General features: G+C 43.2%; 1 protein-coding gene across 3 annotated transcripts in view; it reads right to left on the reverse strand.

Annotated features, from left to right (window-relative positions):
* The window catches only part of MACO1 (macoilin 1), a 69773-nt gene extending 56073 nt beyond the window's left edge, over positions 1-13700 (reverse strand). For 2 of the 3 annotated variants that reach the window (XM_003809477.7, XM_063593949.1), the window contains exon 1: positions 12846-13700. In XM_003809477.7, coding sequence (XP_003809525.1) covers positions 12846-12925 — 80 coding nt within the window. In that variant the 5' untranslated portion in view covers positions 12926-13700. The remainder of the gene's footprint in view (positions 1-12845) is intronic. The other variant, XM_034958487.3, reaches the window with a different exon arrangement.
* Between the last annotated feature and the right edge of the window lie 2857 nt (positions 13701-16557).

Consider the following 16557-nt stretch of genomic DNA (forward strand, 5'->3'; position numbering starts at 1 on the left):
AAATTCCTGACCTCAAGTGATCTGCCCGCCTTGGCCTCCCAAAGTGCTGGGATTACAGGCGTGAGCCACTGTGTCTGGCCAAGACACCATCTCTTAAAAAAAAAAAAAAAAAGGGCATGGAAATATATTATTTTTCCTGATTAATCCTTTTCCCCATGGAGCTATCTCTGGAATGTAGCTGAATGAGACATGAAGGGTACCCCATCAGGTCTAGTCCTTACCATTCCCAAAGTGGAGAAGAAAGAGTACCACCAATTGCTTTCTGCCCAAAATGCCCCGAAGGCATGGCAGGATCCCAGTCAGACCCCAGTCAGATCCTGCCATGGCAACACTCCGCTTCACTATTTAGATAGCATTATCCAAAGAATGGTAGCCTGTTGAATACGTACTTTTTAATAATTCAATCATTTAAAACTAACGTAGTTCAAAAATTACCATCTTTGTTAGTGACTATTCTTTTTCAATTGCATAACTTTAAGGCGGGGTTCCTTTTGATACATTTCTTTTCAAACAACTGCTTTCATACCTTTGATGTTCCTTGACACCCAGTTCTTACTGAGTCACAGTTTAGAAGTACAGGTATCTAAGAAAACTTGATCTTTTACAAACGTATGCCATACCCTCAACTTTCCTCTGGCTCTCCTTTCAGGCAGGCCTGCCTCTAAAATCAAGAGACAACCTAATTAACAAACCTAACTTTCTCTAAGACTAATCTTGAATTCTATTAAGTCATTTTAGTCTTAGAGGTTTTAGAAGTTTAAGACAGCTGCCTGATTCAGTATTCACTTAGCCCTCTCCATCAGTAAATCATGCCTCTTATCCTTCTGTAGGTACATGTACAGAAGTTAAAGACAAGTAATCTAAAATGATTGCTCATCACAGTAAAAGCCCTAATTCCTCTCCTTTCATATTCTGAAGGTCATAAGATTTTTGCCAAATCTAAAGAGATGACATTCCAAGGGATGAGAAAATTAGACAGGGATTTAAGCCATCATGGCATTCTAAAATATTTCTTTTAAACCATGAAGAAAATATGATTAAATATAAAATACTTTTATACACAGTTCATTATATGACTCATGGCTAATTTGATGTTACCTTGATTCTCTGATCCAAATAAATTTGCTAATAACTATACTGTATCTTAAACAAAATTTTAAAGCATAACTGCAACAAAAAGATATTTTCCAAAATAATATATTGAAACAAGGGCAAATGAATAACATCTTCTGATGGTCTTGTAAGCTTCCGAGTGCCAATGAAATTAAGCAGTCTTATGCAATTGTTAGGCTTAATGGTGGTGACTCTATCAAAGTGAATATTAACTATAAGATTCTCCCCCCATTCTATTCCTACCTTTGCCATTTACAACCATTTTTTACCTCAATCCATTTAGCAGTACTCTCCATCCATAGATTAATCATCTATGATTAATGAGAAGCAGTATTCAACGTTCTTCTTATTCCAAGTAAAGTGCACCTTTTCTCCAGTATCTCTAGCTGCTTATCATCTAGATCATTTTCTGGAGCCCACACAATTACCACCAGCTGGCCATCAATCCCTAGTACCTGACCTTTTCCCTAGGCAGACTAATGGCCATTTAGTTCACTTGGTCCTCACTACAGAAATGAGTCTGTGGAATATTTTACTGGCTCTGCTAGTAGCCATCCATCTCAATCCCAGCTTTCCTGTCCTCTCAGTAATGGCAACTGTGAGTCATCTTTTGCATTCAGTATCTGCCATGATACTTCCTAGACCAAACTGCTTTATCTTTTCTGTTATCCAATACCTCTCCCTACTGGACATCACCTCTAGAACATTCATTCAGCCCCTTATCTGGCTTGTACTCTACCTGAAGTCTCACACTGGCCATTTGTTAATTACAGCCTTGCTAATCAAAGTATTGGTCTCTGGACTAGCAGAATCACCGTCACATATCAGCTTTTTAGAAAAGCAGAATTTCAGGACCTATTTAATCTAAGCCTGCATTTTAACCAGATCCCTAGGCTACTTGCGCATACAATCAAATTTTAGAAGCACTGGTATATAACATAAATTTCTCATTGTCATGGAATTTCCACTCAATTACAGGATGTCTCAGAAAAAAGACAATGCCCTAATCAGATAATCCGTACTTATCACCAAATGGTTGACTGTCCTTCTCATAACTGGGAACATTCAAACTGTTCAGGGTTAGTTCTTCCATTTTTCTACATTTCTTTCTGAGTCAAAGCCAAGATCCCTACCTAAGTACAATTAAAACTAAATGAAGCACTTCCATAGCTACTCATCCTTCGGCACACAGCACAAATATCACTTCCTCACAATAAGCCGCCCTAACCCCAAAATAAAGACTAGGACCCCATTACATACTCACATAGCATCCTGTACTATAAGAACGCTGAATCACAATGATAATTAAATAATATTTTGTGTAATTAGCTGTTCGGATGTAAAGTCCACAAGAAAAAAGGAGCTGCCCATTTTGTTCCCTGTTTTATCTCCTTAGTGCCCAGCACAGTACTCTGACTACAGGAGCTTAACTATTTTTTTTCTCAAAAAATATTTGTTGAGGCCGGGCGCAGTGGCTCACGCCTATAATCCCAGCACTTTGGGAGGCTGAGGCGGGTGGATGACCTGAAGTCAGGAGTTCGAGACCAGCCTGGCCAACATGGTGAAACCCCGTCTCTACTAAAAATACAAAAAAATTAGCCAGGCAGATGCCTGTAATCCCAGCTACTCTGGAGGCTGAAGCAGGAGAATCGCTTGAACCCAGGAGGTGGAGGTTACAGTGAGCCGAGATCATACCACTGAGCTCCAGTCTGGGCAACAAGAGCAAAACTCCGTCTCAAAAAAAAAAATGTTGAATGAATGATCTGTAATGTAGAAAAGTGTTTAGGACTGACAGTAGGACTTTTACCAAAGCACATACTTACAACGAATATAGAGGGAGAGATGACACACAGGTGACTGACTGGGAAGGTGTCTGGACAAAGCAACAACAACCAAGATAACCAATGCAGCTTCTGCCTGAACGATTACCATGAACCTGCTCCCATCTGTTCTGAATGTTCTTCACTATGAAGAAACTAATTTAATAAGCCTTGTTCTGGGTGCCAGACTATCACTCCATTTGGCCTACCTGCCACTGGCTCTGACGACAGCGGTGGTTCTCAAAGTATCTTCTAGTAAGCCAGACACTAAAGAGCTATGCAAAAATGTAAAACCACACCAGTCTTCTCATGAATTTATTAATTTATTGTTACTTTTCTTTCTTTTTTTTTTTTTTGAGATGGAGTCTCACTCTGTCGCCCAGGCTGGAGTGCAATGGCACAATCTTGGCTCACTGCAACCTCTACCTCCCAGTTCAAGTGATTCTCCCACCTCAGCCTCTCAAGTAGCTGGGATTACAGGTGCCTACCACCATGCCTGGCTAATTTTTGTATTTTTAGTAGAGATGGGGTTTCACCATGTTGACCAGGCTGGTCTCAAACTCCTGACTTCAGGTGATCCACCCGCCTTGGCCTCACAAAGTGCTGGGATTACAGGCGTGAGCCACTGTGCTCAGCAATTTATTGTTACTTTTAAGTGAACTAATGTTTTAAATTTTTCTATTTTAACTTTTTTCTTTCTTCTTTTTTTTTTTTTTTCCAGAACTGGGGTCTTCCTTTGTTGCCCAGGCTGAAGTGCAGTGGTACAATCATAGCTCACTGCAGCGTCAACCTCAACCTGGGCTCAAGTGATCCCCCTACCTCAGCCTCCAGAGTAATTAGGACTACGGGCACATACCACCATGCTTGGCTAATTTTTTTTTTTTTTTTTTTTTTGTAGAGATGGGATGTCGCTATGTTGCCCAGATTGGTCAACATAGCAAGATCCTGGGCTCAAGTGATCCTCCTACCTTGACCTCCCAAAGTGTTGGGACTACAGGCATGAGCCACCACATCCAGCCAGTTTTAATTTCTAATACAGTAAATATTGATAGATATAATCCATATAAACCAAATCTCTGTGATATTCTCAATCTTTTTTTTTTTTTTTGAGACAGAGTTTCGCTTGTTGCCCAGGCTAGAATGCAATGGTGCGATCTCGGCTCACCGCAATCTCTGCCTCCTGGGTTCAAGTGATTCTCCTGCCTCAGCCTCCCAAGTAGCTGGGATTACAGGCATGCGCCACCATGCCCAGCTAATTTTTCATTTTTAGTAGAGACGAGGTTTCTCCAAGTTGGTCAGGCTGGTCTCAAACTCCTGACCTCAAGTGATCCACCTGTCTCGGCCTCCCAAAGTGCTGGGACTACAGGTGTGAGCCACAGTGTCCAGCCTCAATCATTTTTAAGAGTGTAAAGAGATCCAGAGACAAAAAAATTTTTTGACAAAAAAAAAAATATAGAAAGTTGTGTGTGAGCCTTAACATAAAATAAACTGGAACCACTGCTGCATTCTGCAGGCACCTCCTTGTATAAAATCCAAAAAAGGGGAGCAGGCTGAGAAGACCAAGCTGTTCCATATTTCTTTTTTCTATTCTAGGCCTCCTGCATACTGCAAAGGGAACCTTTCTAGTGTCAATTACACACACACACGCGCGCGTACATGTGCGGTCACTGCAATGACAAATCTAACAGTGTGAAATATGCCCTTTTTTGTTTGTTTATTTTTTTCAGAGACAGAGTCTTACTCTGTCTCCTAGGCTGTAGCGCAGTGGTGTGACCATAACTCACTGCAACCTCCAACTCCTGAGCTCAAGCGATCCTCCCACCTCAGCCTCCCAAGTAGCAAGGGTGACAGGCAAGAGCCACCATGCCTGGCTATTTTTTTTCTTTAAAAATAAACAAATAAATAAATAGGGTATCTTATGCCTTTCACTAAGGTGTAAGTACTTTGTACTATTTTTGTGACTTTTCTGTTTAATTAAATCTAAAATTATTTCAAAATGAGAAGTTAAAAAGAAGCAACACATACTTGTTATTGAAAAGGTAATATAAAGCCCTTATAGTCCTGCCTCAAGATGATTGCTGTTATATAATTCATAAATATAGTTTGCTTTTTCTATATAAACAAATGTGTTTCTTTCTTAACAAAAACAGGTTTCTGTTTGACATGTCCACTTCTTTTTTTTTTTAGTTTTTTATTTTATTTTTCTTGAGACAGTCTCACTCTGTCGCCTAGGCTGCAGTGCAGTGGCACAATCTCGACTCACTGCAACCTCTGCCTCCTGGGTTCAAGCAGTTCTCCCAAGTCTCCCAAGTAGCTGGGATTACAGGCGCATGCTACCACGCCCAGCTAACTTTTATATTTTTAGTAGAGACGGGGTTTCGCCACGTTGGCCAGGCTGGTCTTGAACTCCTGACCTCAGGTGATCCACCTGCCTCGACCTCCCAAAGTGCTGGGATTACAGGCGTGAGCCACGGGGCCCAGTCATGTCCACTTCTTTATATAGAATTTCCCTTATCCATTTTAGCAGCAACATAGAGTTCCACATAGAATTTACACTGTTCTCTGCAGTCTCCTAACTTCTGTTTCTGTACTCTTTCAACAGTGCCTTGCAGCTTTTTAGTTCTCTATTCCTCAGGTTTGTTTCCTATAAAATGGCAATAACTACTCTGCCTATTTCACACTTGTGAGGATAAAATGAGATAATATGAAAACATTTGAAAAGGTTACAAGTAAGATAGAAATGTAAGGTGTGATTAAGCAGATTATTACTATCAATTATATGAAGCATAATTTTGATTCCCTTATGAAATGAATTTCTAATGTTTATATAATGTTAATAGGTTTTTTTAGAGCCTGTGAGTTGTTTTCTCTCTCCGCCTATGCTTCTTCACCCCTCCCCTTCCTCAACCCCATAGACTCCACACTGTTAAAAGTATTCTTGAAACAGAAATTCTAAAACTCACCACCTGCATTAGGTTACAATACCTGTCCTTGATATCTCTGTGGTCGATACAGACCTTTATAAAAATGTTATACTACAAAACCGTGAAAACCTTTTTTAGCGATTTCCATTCTAGATTTTTTTTTTCCTTTAAATTGGGGGCTGATTATGGTGGCTCACGCCTATAATATCAGCACTTTGGGATTATATTAACCACCACGCCCAGCCAATTCTCTTTTTTTTTGACACAGGGTCTTGCTCTATTGCCCAGGCTGGAGTGTAGTGACACGATCATGGCACACTGCAGCCTCAAACTCCTGGGCTCACGTGATCCTCCCGCCTCAGCCTCCCAAGTAGCTGGGACTACAGGAATGTGACACCACACCCAGCTAATTTTTTTGAATTTTAGTAGAGATGAGGTCTCGCTATGTTACCTAGGCTAGTCTTGAACTCCTGGACTCAAGCAATCCTCTTGCCTCAGCCTCCCAAAGTGCTGGGGTTACAGCCATCACACCCGGCCAAAAATTCTTATTACATCTGAGCAAGACGACTCAAGCCTCAGACAGTATCTCTCTTTTCTGAGACAGGAATCCTTACTTTGGACATGAACATAGTATTCATTCTCTTTAATGTTCAACTGTTCTTGCTACAAGATAGGCAAAGTACTGATTTTAGTACTCAGCTATTTATTTGGTTTTTAAAAGTGTTGGGTGGGTGAGGTGGCTCATGCCTATAATCCCAGCACTTTGAGAGGTCAAGGTGAGTGGCTCACTTGAGCCCAGGAGTTCAAGACCAGCCTATACAACACGGCGAGACTCCATCTTTATAAAAACGCAAAAACGCAAAAAAAAAAAAAAAAAAAAAAAAAAAAGCCAGGCATGGTAGTATATGCCTTTGGTCCCAGCTACTCGGTCAGCTGAAGTGTAAGGATCTCTTGAACCCAGGAGATGAAGGATACAGTGAGTTGTGATCTCGCTGCTGCACTCCAGCCTGGGCGACAGAATGAGACCCTGTCTCAAAAAAAAAAAAAAAAAGTGTTTTGAAGATGAACAACGTAACAATATGATTCAAAAACAGAATGAGATTATTTCTAGCCACTCCTCTGTGCTGAGTGGGAGATCGGTCCTAAACAGCTCAAACGCATCAGTGATATGAACAGATATATGAAAGTGGAGTAGTCGCACCATTTTAATCACTAAATGCAAAAGCTCTGAAAAAGAGAAGGCAACAGAGGAGATGGGGTGAGGGATACATTATTTTTGGTGCCACAATCCCATGACTCAAAGTGGGCATATCATCCTTAAAGGCAGCAGAGAAAAAAATATAAAGCAATCAAGGTCAGTACTATGAATGTCTTCAAAGGCCAGGGAAGACAAGTGCCTTGGAAGGCTCATCAGCTGAGACAATTTGATGTCGGTTAAATGTCAAATTAAAGATACAAAGCCTCAATATTCTCTAAAAGTTGATTAACTTTTTTCAAGCTTCCATTGCCAGGATGCAAGGTGAGAGGCTTTGAAAAGTCACTACTTAAGCATCTGAAGAACAGTGGAAAAAGACTAACAAGGATATGTGTATCTACTGTTGTATGTACCATCCTACTTATGCAGCTTGCTGGACAGCCAACTTCTTTTCCTTCTGGACTTAATTCTTGAGAAAGAGCCAAGTAAAATAATTATGCCCAAATCTAGTAAGCCTGGGGATAAACTAATCAGTATATCTGAAGAGCACACTAAATTTTATGAAGAAAAGTAACCTAATTACAGTATTTCACTTAACTATGTTTGTGAAATTTCTACTTGCCCTCCAAACTCCACAAGATGGTAGCCTAGAAACAGATAAAACAAAGTGCACATTTATATACATAAAACCCCAAAGGGTTAACAATATCAGTGGGGAGATCTGGGAGAAATGGCCAAAGAAAAAGATTCTAGGAACATAAATGCTTACAGAACATGGACTGGGTCCATGAGATATATACAAGCATATAACTAGTAAGAAAATGTAAATAATTATTTGTTAAACCTACCATTAAGATCAATCTCTAAATCTAGTGAGGTTCAAGAGAGGCCATGAGGAATCGATGTGAAGAAAAAGGAGACTATCAATGATAAAACGGGAAGCTTTTAAGCAAATAATGTGAAGTGAATCACGTTCTCTCCTGTTCCCCTCCTCAACCCAGCAGCAATTTAAAGGGATTTTCAAAACACCTAATGAAACTAAACTGCCAAGACTGCTCAGACAGGAAGAATCATAATGAAAGTTGGAGGAAAGTGCTTTTTCATCCCAGTGTGGCCGATTTTTAAAGTGTATTTTGTGAAAACCACAAATAGAAGAGTTTAGCTAATAAACACTTCACTGCATAGGTTAGTGAAAACATTTCAATTTCTCCTTCCCCAACACTCCTCTAAAACAATACAGAATCTATCACTTTCATGCCAGGTCCAGGATTGTTAAAGTTAAAGCCTACCAAGATTACCAAAATGCTTTTAGGCTATGAGATTGCAACACAGGTATCTGGGGTTTCAGTTGCAGAACACATGTACAATCAAGGCAGCCAAGGGTCATGACAGCCTGCAGTGACTTTAATAAGCATAGCCCAAAGGAGTCTAAAACTAGGCTTAGAAAACATCATTAAGGAGGCAGAAAAAGCAGTCAAATGAAACCTCTGGAGATCAGATGTAGACAAGGGTCTGAAAAAGGAAATTGGGAAGTTGAGAAGAATGCAAAATTTAATCACTTTAAAAAGTCACTTTTGAGGAGCCCCAAGGACCAGAGAATTTTTCTCTGAAATAAAAATGGGAAATAATAACATATACACCAGTGCTGAGTTCTTAGTCCTAGTTTTAAGGCATTAAACTGCAAAAATATGACAGTCAGGTACAATACTGCACTGCCTAAGCTTCACACAGCACTACAAGCAGAATCCAGTACATGAAGACAGGAAGCAGTCTTAAATACACAGTGAAAGGATACTTCCTTCAGCCACCAGTAACACAGATATAAAATCATTCCCAGAAGTTTAAAACATATACCTTACTAAAAATTCGTATTATATTTACTTGCATAAATAACCATTTAACTGTAGCGATTTGGAATATATGTATACTTTAAACATAAATGTTTCTGCCTCCTTCTTCTACTTACCACATCTTATCTCCTCATTTTTGTATTATAAAGTCAGTAATTCTCTGAGGGAAGGGAGTGGAAAGTATGGCAGGGTGAGAGGTAGGGGTAAACCATACAGAATCCCCTTAAGGCTTTTAAAAACTACATAGTACCCTAACCTCACCTCACCTGGAAAATCACTGACTGCAATGAGATATTACTATCGGGAGTGTCTGGTGCACATGTGTCTAGGCAGACACAGGGAGAGAACCCAGCCCAGAAAACCAAAGGACCTTAGAAATATAAGAGTTAGGTACTTAATAACTTATGTTCATAATTTTTAAAGTACTTTCATATCTATCTCATTTGAGATAGAAAAGACTCCCTCATATAGTGGCAACTGTCTACTTTATCATAAAATAGCACAGAGCAAAATACAGCTGTTAATGTGTCAGATGAACCACTAAAACAGTAAGCTAAAATTTAGCACAACAGAAATATTTTTACTTGAACAGAACTTAAAGTTCTTTGGAAACTCTAAACCACTGTACAAATTTAAGATGGTATTACTACGGCCTACTAGACTGTAAACTTCTTGAAGACAATGAGCCATGTGTTATCCTGTATCCTCCACAATTCCCTGAACAACGTAGGCACTTCATGAATGAAATGGACTAGCTTATATTCATTTATTAATTTACTCACTCAACATTTATTGAACACTGAACGTCGACTCTGTCAGGCTCTGGGCTGGGTCAGATTTTTTTAAAACTACATCGAACTTTAGCCCCTAGTAAGATGAAAAGATCACTATTCCTATTTCCTTTCTCCTATTTTTAATTATTAACTGGACTAAAATATTTCTATAGCATGTTTCACTTTTCAAATGATGTTTTATATGTATAAATGCAGATTACATTAACATAATGTCTAAAATTAATTTTCCTTGTATCTCACCCCGAAACAGAATTCCAAGACAGCCATGATACTCACAATAAATGATACCATTTGACAGTCACCTTAGTAACAGTTGTTGGACTGCAGCCCATGATTTAAAAGTGAGTCCACAACATGATTTTTTAAAGCAAGACCAAACAGCAACTGACCCTTTGTTTTGGCTACTCAACTTTTGTTTACAGTTGCACCAAATCTTACAGTATTTCCTGCCTCCTTAAAAAATTAACCACACGTTAAACTGTGATAGCAACAACATGGTAAATAGTATCTGTAAACTACACTAGGATTTATAAAGCATTTCACAAACTGTACATATCTCCTTTAGTCCTGAAAACTCATTTGAAGGTGGGAGAACTGGGGCTCAAAGCTGTGGATGCCCTGTCTGCCTAAAGCAGCAGAGCTGGGATTTTGAGTCTGATCCTGGGTCTCCTGATTCCTGCAGTCCAGTGCGCTTTTCACCACAGCTGCCTCCTTCCTATGCCAAGGCTCAGAAAGTTGTACAGACTGAGAACGTGAAAATAGTAAGTCCATGAAAGGTTTGGCTATGAAACAGTAGACAGTGGTTATCAAAACTGTCAACACGGCCCCAGAAAAAAAACAAGGCTCTCTGTTTAATGAATCCAAAATTGCCCACGTTGTTGAGAAACAAAATGGGCAATAGATGGTGTGAAAAACAACTTAGCATAGACTTAAATTTGATGATCACCAGAAATTTGATATTCATGAATCCTCAAGCATTCTAGTTTATAACCAGTCCACTCATCCTGTTTGCTTTAGAAATAACAGGAAATTTTTCTAAATCTCTTTAAAAACAGAATTGGGCAAAAAAAAAAAAAATTTTTGTTCTTCAGTCCAATACTCCATAATATAAACCAAGAAACAGATAAGTGAGTTGAAACGCTCATTTGATATATGATACTCCAACCAGGAAAGACAGGTAGAAATACATTTAGGTCTTTTATTAACATTTAACTTAAAGAATGCAAAACAGAAAAACATAAGAAGATTTAAGGCTAATGCACTGTCGGTTTTTAAAATTTTGCAGATGAACCTCTGAATAACTTGCATAGAGTATTTACAATTAACCTTTAGGGTAAGAAAATTCAAATTTCAAAAGCCATCAGTAAGATGATAAATCTTCATTAAACAATGAATTCACTTCTTCACATCGATTCACACTGAGTAGCTATTATGGCGCAGGTTGTAAACTGGGTCTATTGGTTCAAGTACAGAGAAATTGAAATACAGCAGAAAACACGTAAACAATATGGGACTCTCAATCTTCTTGCTATAAATGGAGGTACATCATCTTATGTTACTGTAAATAGCAGCTATTCAAATGCCACAGTTGTGCTAAGTCTACCAACTCGGTTTAATATCCCTTTCCTATTTTTATGTTACCATTAATGTTAAGTTGGTCAAATATTTTTCAATAGCCAAAGGGGAAAAACTTTCTTTAATTCAAGAATGTATAGTGTATGTAACGTGAATTGAAGGGACCTTTCCTCCATCTATGTGTAGAAAAAATTGTTTGCTTTCACAGTTCAAGTTAAAATGGTCAAGTTCGATTCATTCAGCATAGATTCGAGTCTGTTTTACTCACTGCTCTATCTTCACTGATTAGAAATGTTCCTGGCACATAGTATATATAACTGTTGAATGAATGAATTACTCCTATGCTCTATGGCTCATTTTATAAGAATATACCCAAGAAATTTTTACTTTGATTCCTTAATGCTTTTAAACTTGAAGAAAATCCCCAGTGTTTACATCAGTCAGCTGCTTGTGGAAAGCAATCATTCCACATCTGTAAACAAGAGCATGTGCAAGGTGTACAGTTATGTTAAGACAACTTGGGTGTCATCAGCTACCTCACATATTTCTTGAAATCCCACAACTAGAGGAGCTAATTGTAAAACACCATGAGGACTCAATTAAGCCTACATCCACATGCTGAGAATTCTTCTTTGTAAACTAATTACTTCTCCACCGAAATCTGTATCAAGGCAAATACCATTTACAAGTAACATTCTGAGAAGAACCAGAAAATAACAGTCGTACACAAATCGACTTGGGGAAGCTATGATAGTAAGTTGCCCCATGAACCTGCTGTCTTTCTCTACCGGTGGACTGAATTCAATTTCTATTTAAAGGGACACTGCTTTTCTTGCGGATGAAAAAAAAAAAGAGTTTGGAGAAAATCCCTTTTTAAAAACGTTCAAAGCAAGCTATCTGCTTGGAACTGTCAAAACAATATTTGCTGAAAAACTGGTCATCAGACCCTTCCGAGTCTGGAGCAGGGCCACAGGGCATGATTTGGGTGTATCAGCTTCAGCCCTGGGTGCCAAGATTGAGATCCCATATGGGAAGCAGAAGGTGAAAGAAGTGACAGCATGGCCCCAGGCCAGTCTACTGGCAGCTTGGGGGAACGAGGGGCCACAGTGGGCTCTCAACTTTGTCAGCCTCCCCCACCCCCCCCCCGCGCTGTGGCCCACGCGCCTCCTGGCTCCGGTCGGCAAACCCCCAGGCCACCGGGGGGCTCGGCGGCCAGCCAGGGGTCCCGGAAGCGGCCCTCCGGGCCCAGCGGCACGACCGGGATGCTGAGGAACGCCGGGCTGGTTGGGGGCTCTCCGCCCCTCCCCCCGGCGGGCCCGGCGCTTCCAACGGCGGCGCGGCGGCTCCCTCAGCCAGAGCCCGCCGCGCCCTGCCCGCCCGGCCCTCGCCACGCCCCGCGCCCCCGGGGCGGACCCCCGGCGGGCCGGCCAGCGGCTCCGGGGCCAGCGCTCCTCAGGAGAGCCCCCGGCGCGGACGTGCGGCCTACTCGGGGTTACATAACGGGGCCAGGCCCCTCGGAGCTGGAGGGGGACCGCAGGGCCCGCGCCCGCGGAGTGGGGGGTGCAGCCGCTCACCTGCCGTAAATGCCCTCGGTGATCCGGTTCCGCTTTAGGGGGCGGCGGAGCTTACTGCAGTCGGCGTTCCGCCGCTTCATCCTCCCGCTGGGGGGCCGGGTGCCCGCGCCGCCGCCGCCGTCTCTCACCTCAGCTGCCGCCGCCGCTGGCCCGCCCCGCGTCGGGCCTGGACTCTACCCCTGAGGCCGGTCACACAGACATGGAGCCAGCACCCGGGGGGAGGGGGTAGCACGGGGAGGGGGGGCTCAGAGCCTCCTCCGCCTTCGGAAACAAAGAAATGACAATTCCGGGGCCCGCCCGCCCAGCACCAGCCAGCCGCCTGCCCCGCCTCCCCGGCTCCGACGGACGGCCCGGGAGGCCAATCGAAGCCACCGGTAAACCGCTGTCGGCCAATCCCAGGGCCCGCTGAGGCAAAACTGACTCTGGAACCCGCCCCTTTGAAGGACGGAAGAATGCGCCAATCATTACGGTGTCTGGGTCCCCGGCTGAGCCTATCAGAAAAGATTTAAATAGAGGCTTATAAATAGGCCCTATAAATATAATATCCTATATTACGCCTTGTTGCGAAGGTATGCTTTATTATTATTGGGTTGAGTTTCATTGTATTGTAATCCCTACTAGAGCATACCGTACGGCATGGTATTGTAGGCTCTCGTCTAGCAATGCATGAAATCGGAAGGCCCGGGTTTGCGGCATGTGCGGTGTCTGCGCTGACGTGCGCTTCAGCCAGTCGCGTCATTATGTAAGGGAGCATCCCAGGAACAGCGCCGGGGACCCGTCTGCGGATGCTGGAGAGCTCGGCCAGGCCGGCCGCGTCAGCGCGCACCGGGGGTACGAATGACAAAGCAAACCCCACACGCACACAGACACACACCCTGCCAGCTTCCCGCGACGTGGTGACAGCGCGCCGGCCAATCGGAGGTGGCGGCCCCGCCCCGGGTTACGCCACGGGGCGGAGCCGTGGGGGCGCGCGACGTAGCGCAGAGATGCCCGGGGCGTGTTCGGCGGTGCGGCCCGGGCTCCACGTCCACAGGCTGGGCAGCGCTGTGGGCCCCGCGGGCGCCGAGTCCGCAGGACCCGCGAGGGCACTACCGCGAAGCATCGGCCTCCGGGCCGGGCCGGGCCGGGCCGGGCCAGGCCGGACCGGGAGCCTGTTCGGCGGGTCCGGGCTCCTCCAAGGCGGGGACGCGGGGCCGGCGACCCTTCACGCTTCATACTCATTGAGCGCCGATTTTATGCCAGGCACCGTGCTGGGTAATTTGCGTGTATTTGCTCATTTACTTCTTATAACTCCCCTGCCACGTACGTATGGCAAAGTAACACTTAGAAAAGTCCGCATGGTGTTTTTTTTTTTTTTTTTAAGAGAAATAAGAAGAATGTTTATCATTAGAGAAAACTGGGGAAAATGTAGGAAAGTGGCCGAAAAGGAAAAAACACCAATGAGTCTCATCACATTAACACAAATACAGTTGACATTTTATTGTATTTGCTTGTTTTCCAATTTTCCCCTATGGATGATAATGTTATTATTGCTATTAAATAGAATAGTGGTCATACTAGAATAGTAGTCATACTGTTTTTAACATAAGCATTTTTACATGTTTTAATGCAGCTTTTATAAATATTTCTGAAAATATTGCAGAATGTCCTATCCAGTAGCTTTATCAGTGTAATCCCTCAACGACAATGGGGCAGTTAGTCTTCCAGTGCATTTTTAAAACTTCCCAGGAAGGGCTGGGCGCGGTGGCTCACGCCTGTAATCCCAGCACTTTGGGAGGCCGAGGCGGGTAGATCACGAGGTCAGGAAATCGGAGGCCATCCTGGATAACATGGTGAAACCCCATCTCTACTAAAAATACAAAAAATTAGCCGGGCGTGGTGGCGGGCACCTGTAGTCCCAGCTCCTCGAGAGGCTGAGGCAGGAGAGCGAGACTTTGTCTCAAAAAAAAAAAAAAAAAAAAAAAACTTCCCAGGAAGTAGATGCCATTTTGTTTTGTCCTGGGATTCACAGAACTCTCTCTGGCCTGTAATCACCCCTCCCTTAATCAACATCTACCCCAGGGAGAAACTTTACACCAAATGCGTTGTCCTCAATCATGACTCTGTGTTACTTTCTTCTGCTCACAAACCTTCAAAGATCTCCCAATGCCTGGAAGAGAAAACCCGTTCTGTTTCGAAGGGCATCCAGAGCTGGTCACAGTGGGGACCCACCCTCCTTTTCCAGGCTACGCCAGGCAAGCAAACCGTTTTTCTCACTATCCTTAAATCCACTGCAACCGATCTTTCCCCCTTCCTGCCTCTGCCCCAACACAGTATCCCTGTCAGTGCCGCTTCTGGTGTGTGGTTTCTTAGGCAAGGCTTATCCATCCACTTAGGCAAAAAGCTTCTTGGAGATCAAATCTATACCCTGCAGAGATACAGTTCAGAAAAATGGCCAAAGTACTTGCTTTTTCAGAGTAGGGCTGAAATTCTAGCTTGGCCACTTACCAGCTTGGACAAGTTACTAAATCTCTCAGAGTCTGTTTCCACTCAGGTTTGTTTTAAGGCTTGGAGGACAATGAGCCTTCAGAGCCAGACAAGCAGTAGGTAACAGAAAGTAACTGCTGTTAGCAGTATACTTGTTTCTCATGCCTTAACTCTACTTCAGTATATTGATCAAGTGGCACCGGGTGGCCAAGAAAACAAACTCTGTGAGCTCAAAGTTTCACCAAGGCCTGCCCATCATTGAGAAAGGATATGAACAGAATGCTATGTGTGGAGCAGTAGAAAAAACCCTTCAGCTGCCAAGGCAGATTGGTTCACTGAGGAAGATACAGGTGGGAACCAAATCAAAATGGAAGCTTAAAGGCGTTGGGGAGCGCAGGAACAGGTACATGGTAAAGTCCTGGCTCCAGCCTCCATGGGAACCCCAGACTTGAATATCCCTCATCCCCATAACTGCAGTGTTCCAGATTACCTGGGCCAGAGACTAAGTGGGATGGTTAGATGAGTAAGCCAAAGAAAAGATGAGAGGCACTGGGGACACATGCCAGCTTTCTGAGGCTCACTGTCTAGCCTACTATTAAATAGACCCTGACAGGGCATCTCATGCTGTGGCAAAAGTGCGGAGTGGCTGGGAGCAATGGAGGTTGTGGCTGAGAGTTACTGTTGAGCTCTAGGACTATGTGGAAGCAGAGAAAGGGCAGAGAAAATCTCAGGGTGATGGCTGACAAACAATCTGAAGGTCTGGAGGTCTAAGTTCCAATCCCAATTCACATGGCAACTCACCAGTGTCCTTGGTTGAGTCACCAGCCCACCCTGTGCCAAGATCTCCTCTGGAGGTGGTGCTTCTAGTTCTATGTTTAGAAGCAGATCGTGCTAGCTCCATTTTACAAATGAGAAAACTGAGGCTGAGAGGAAACAAGGTCACATAATAGGTGTGGTAGAGCAATCTAGCTCAAAGCGCAAGCTGAGCAAGCTGTGGTGCCTGTATATAGCTATTGATGGGTAGAGTTGGGGTGAGATGATGGGAATGGCCTTCTTGCCAAGACCCAAGGACAGGCCAGAGCAGGACTGCCCATCTCCATACTCTTCCTCTTTCACTCCTCCAGACCCAGCTCTTTTTTCCATGACCCACTCTAGCACAAGCCCTTTTGGCTCCAGCCAAGTGCCAGCCTTTTTCCTCTGAGTCCTGAAATGGCCCTTTGGGATTCTAAGGGCACAGAAGTGGGCC

This window comes from Pan paniscus, chromosome 1 (genome assembly GCF_029289425.2).
Source record: "Pan paniscus chromosome 1, NHGRI_mPanPan1-v2.0_pri, whole genome shotgun sequence".
Lineage (NCBI taxonomy): Eukaryota > Metazoa > Chordata > Mammalia > Primates > Hominidae > Pan > Pan paniscus.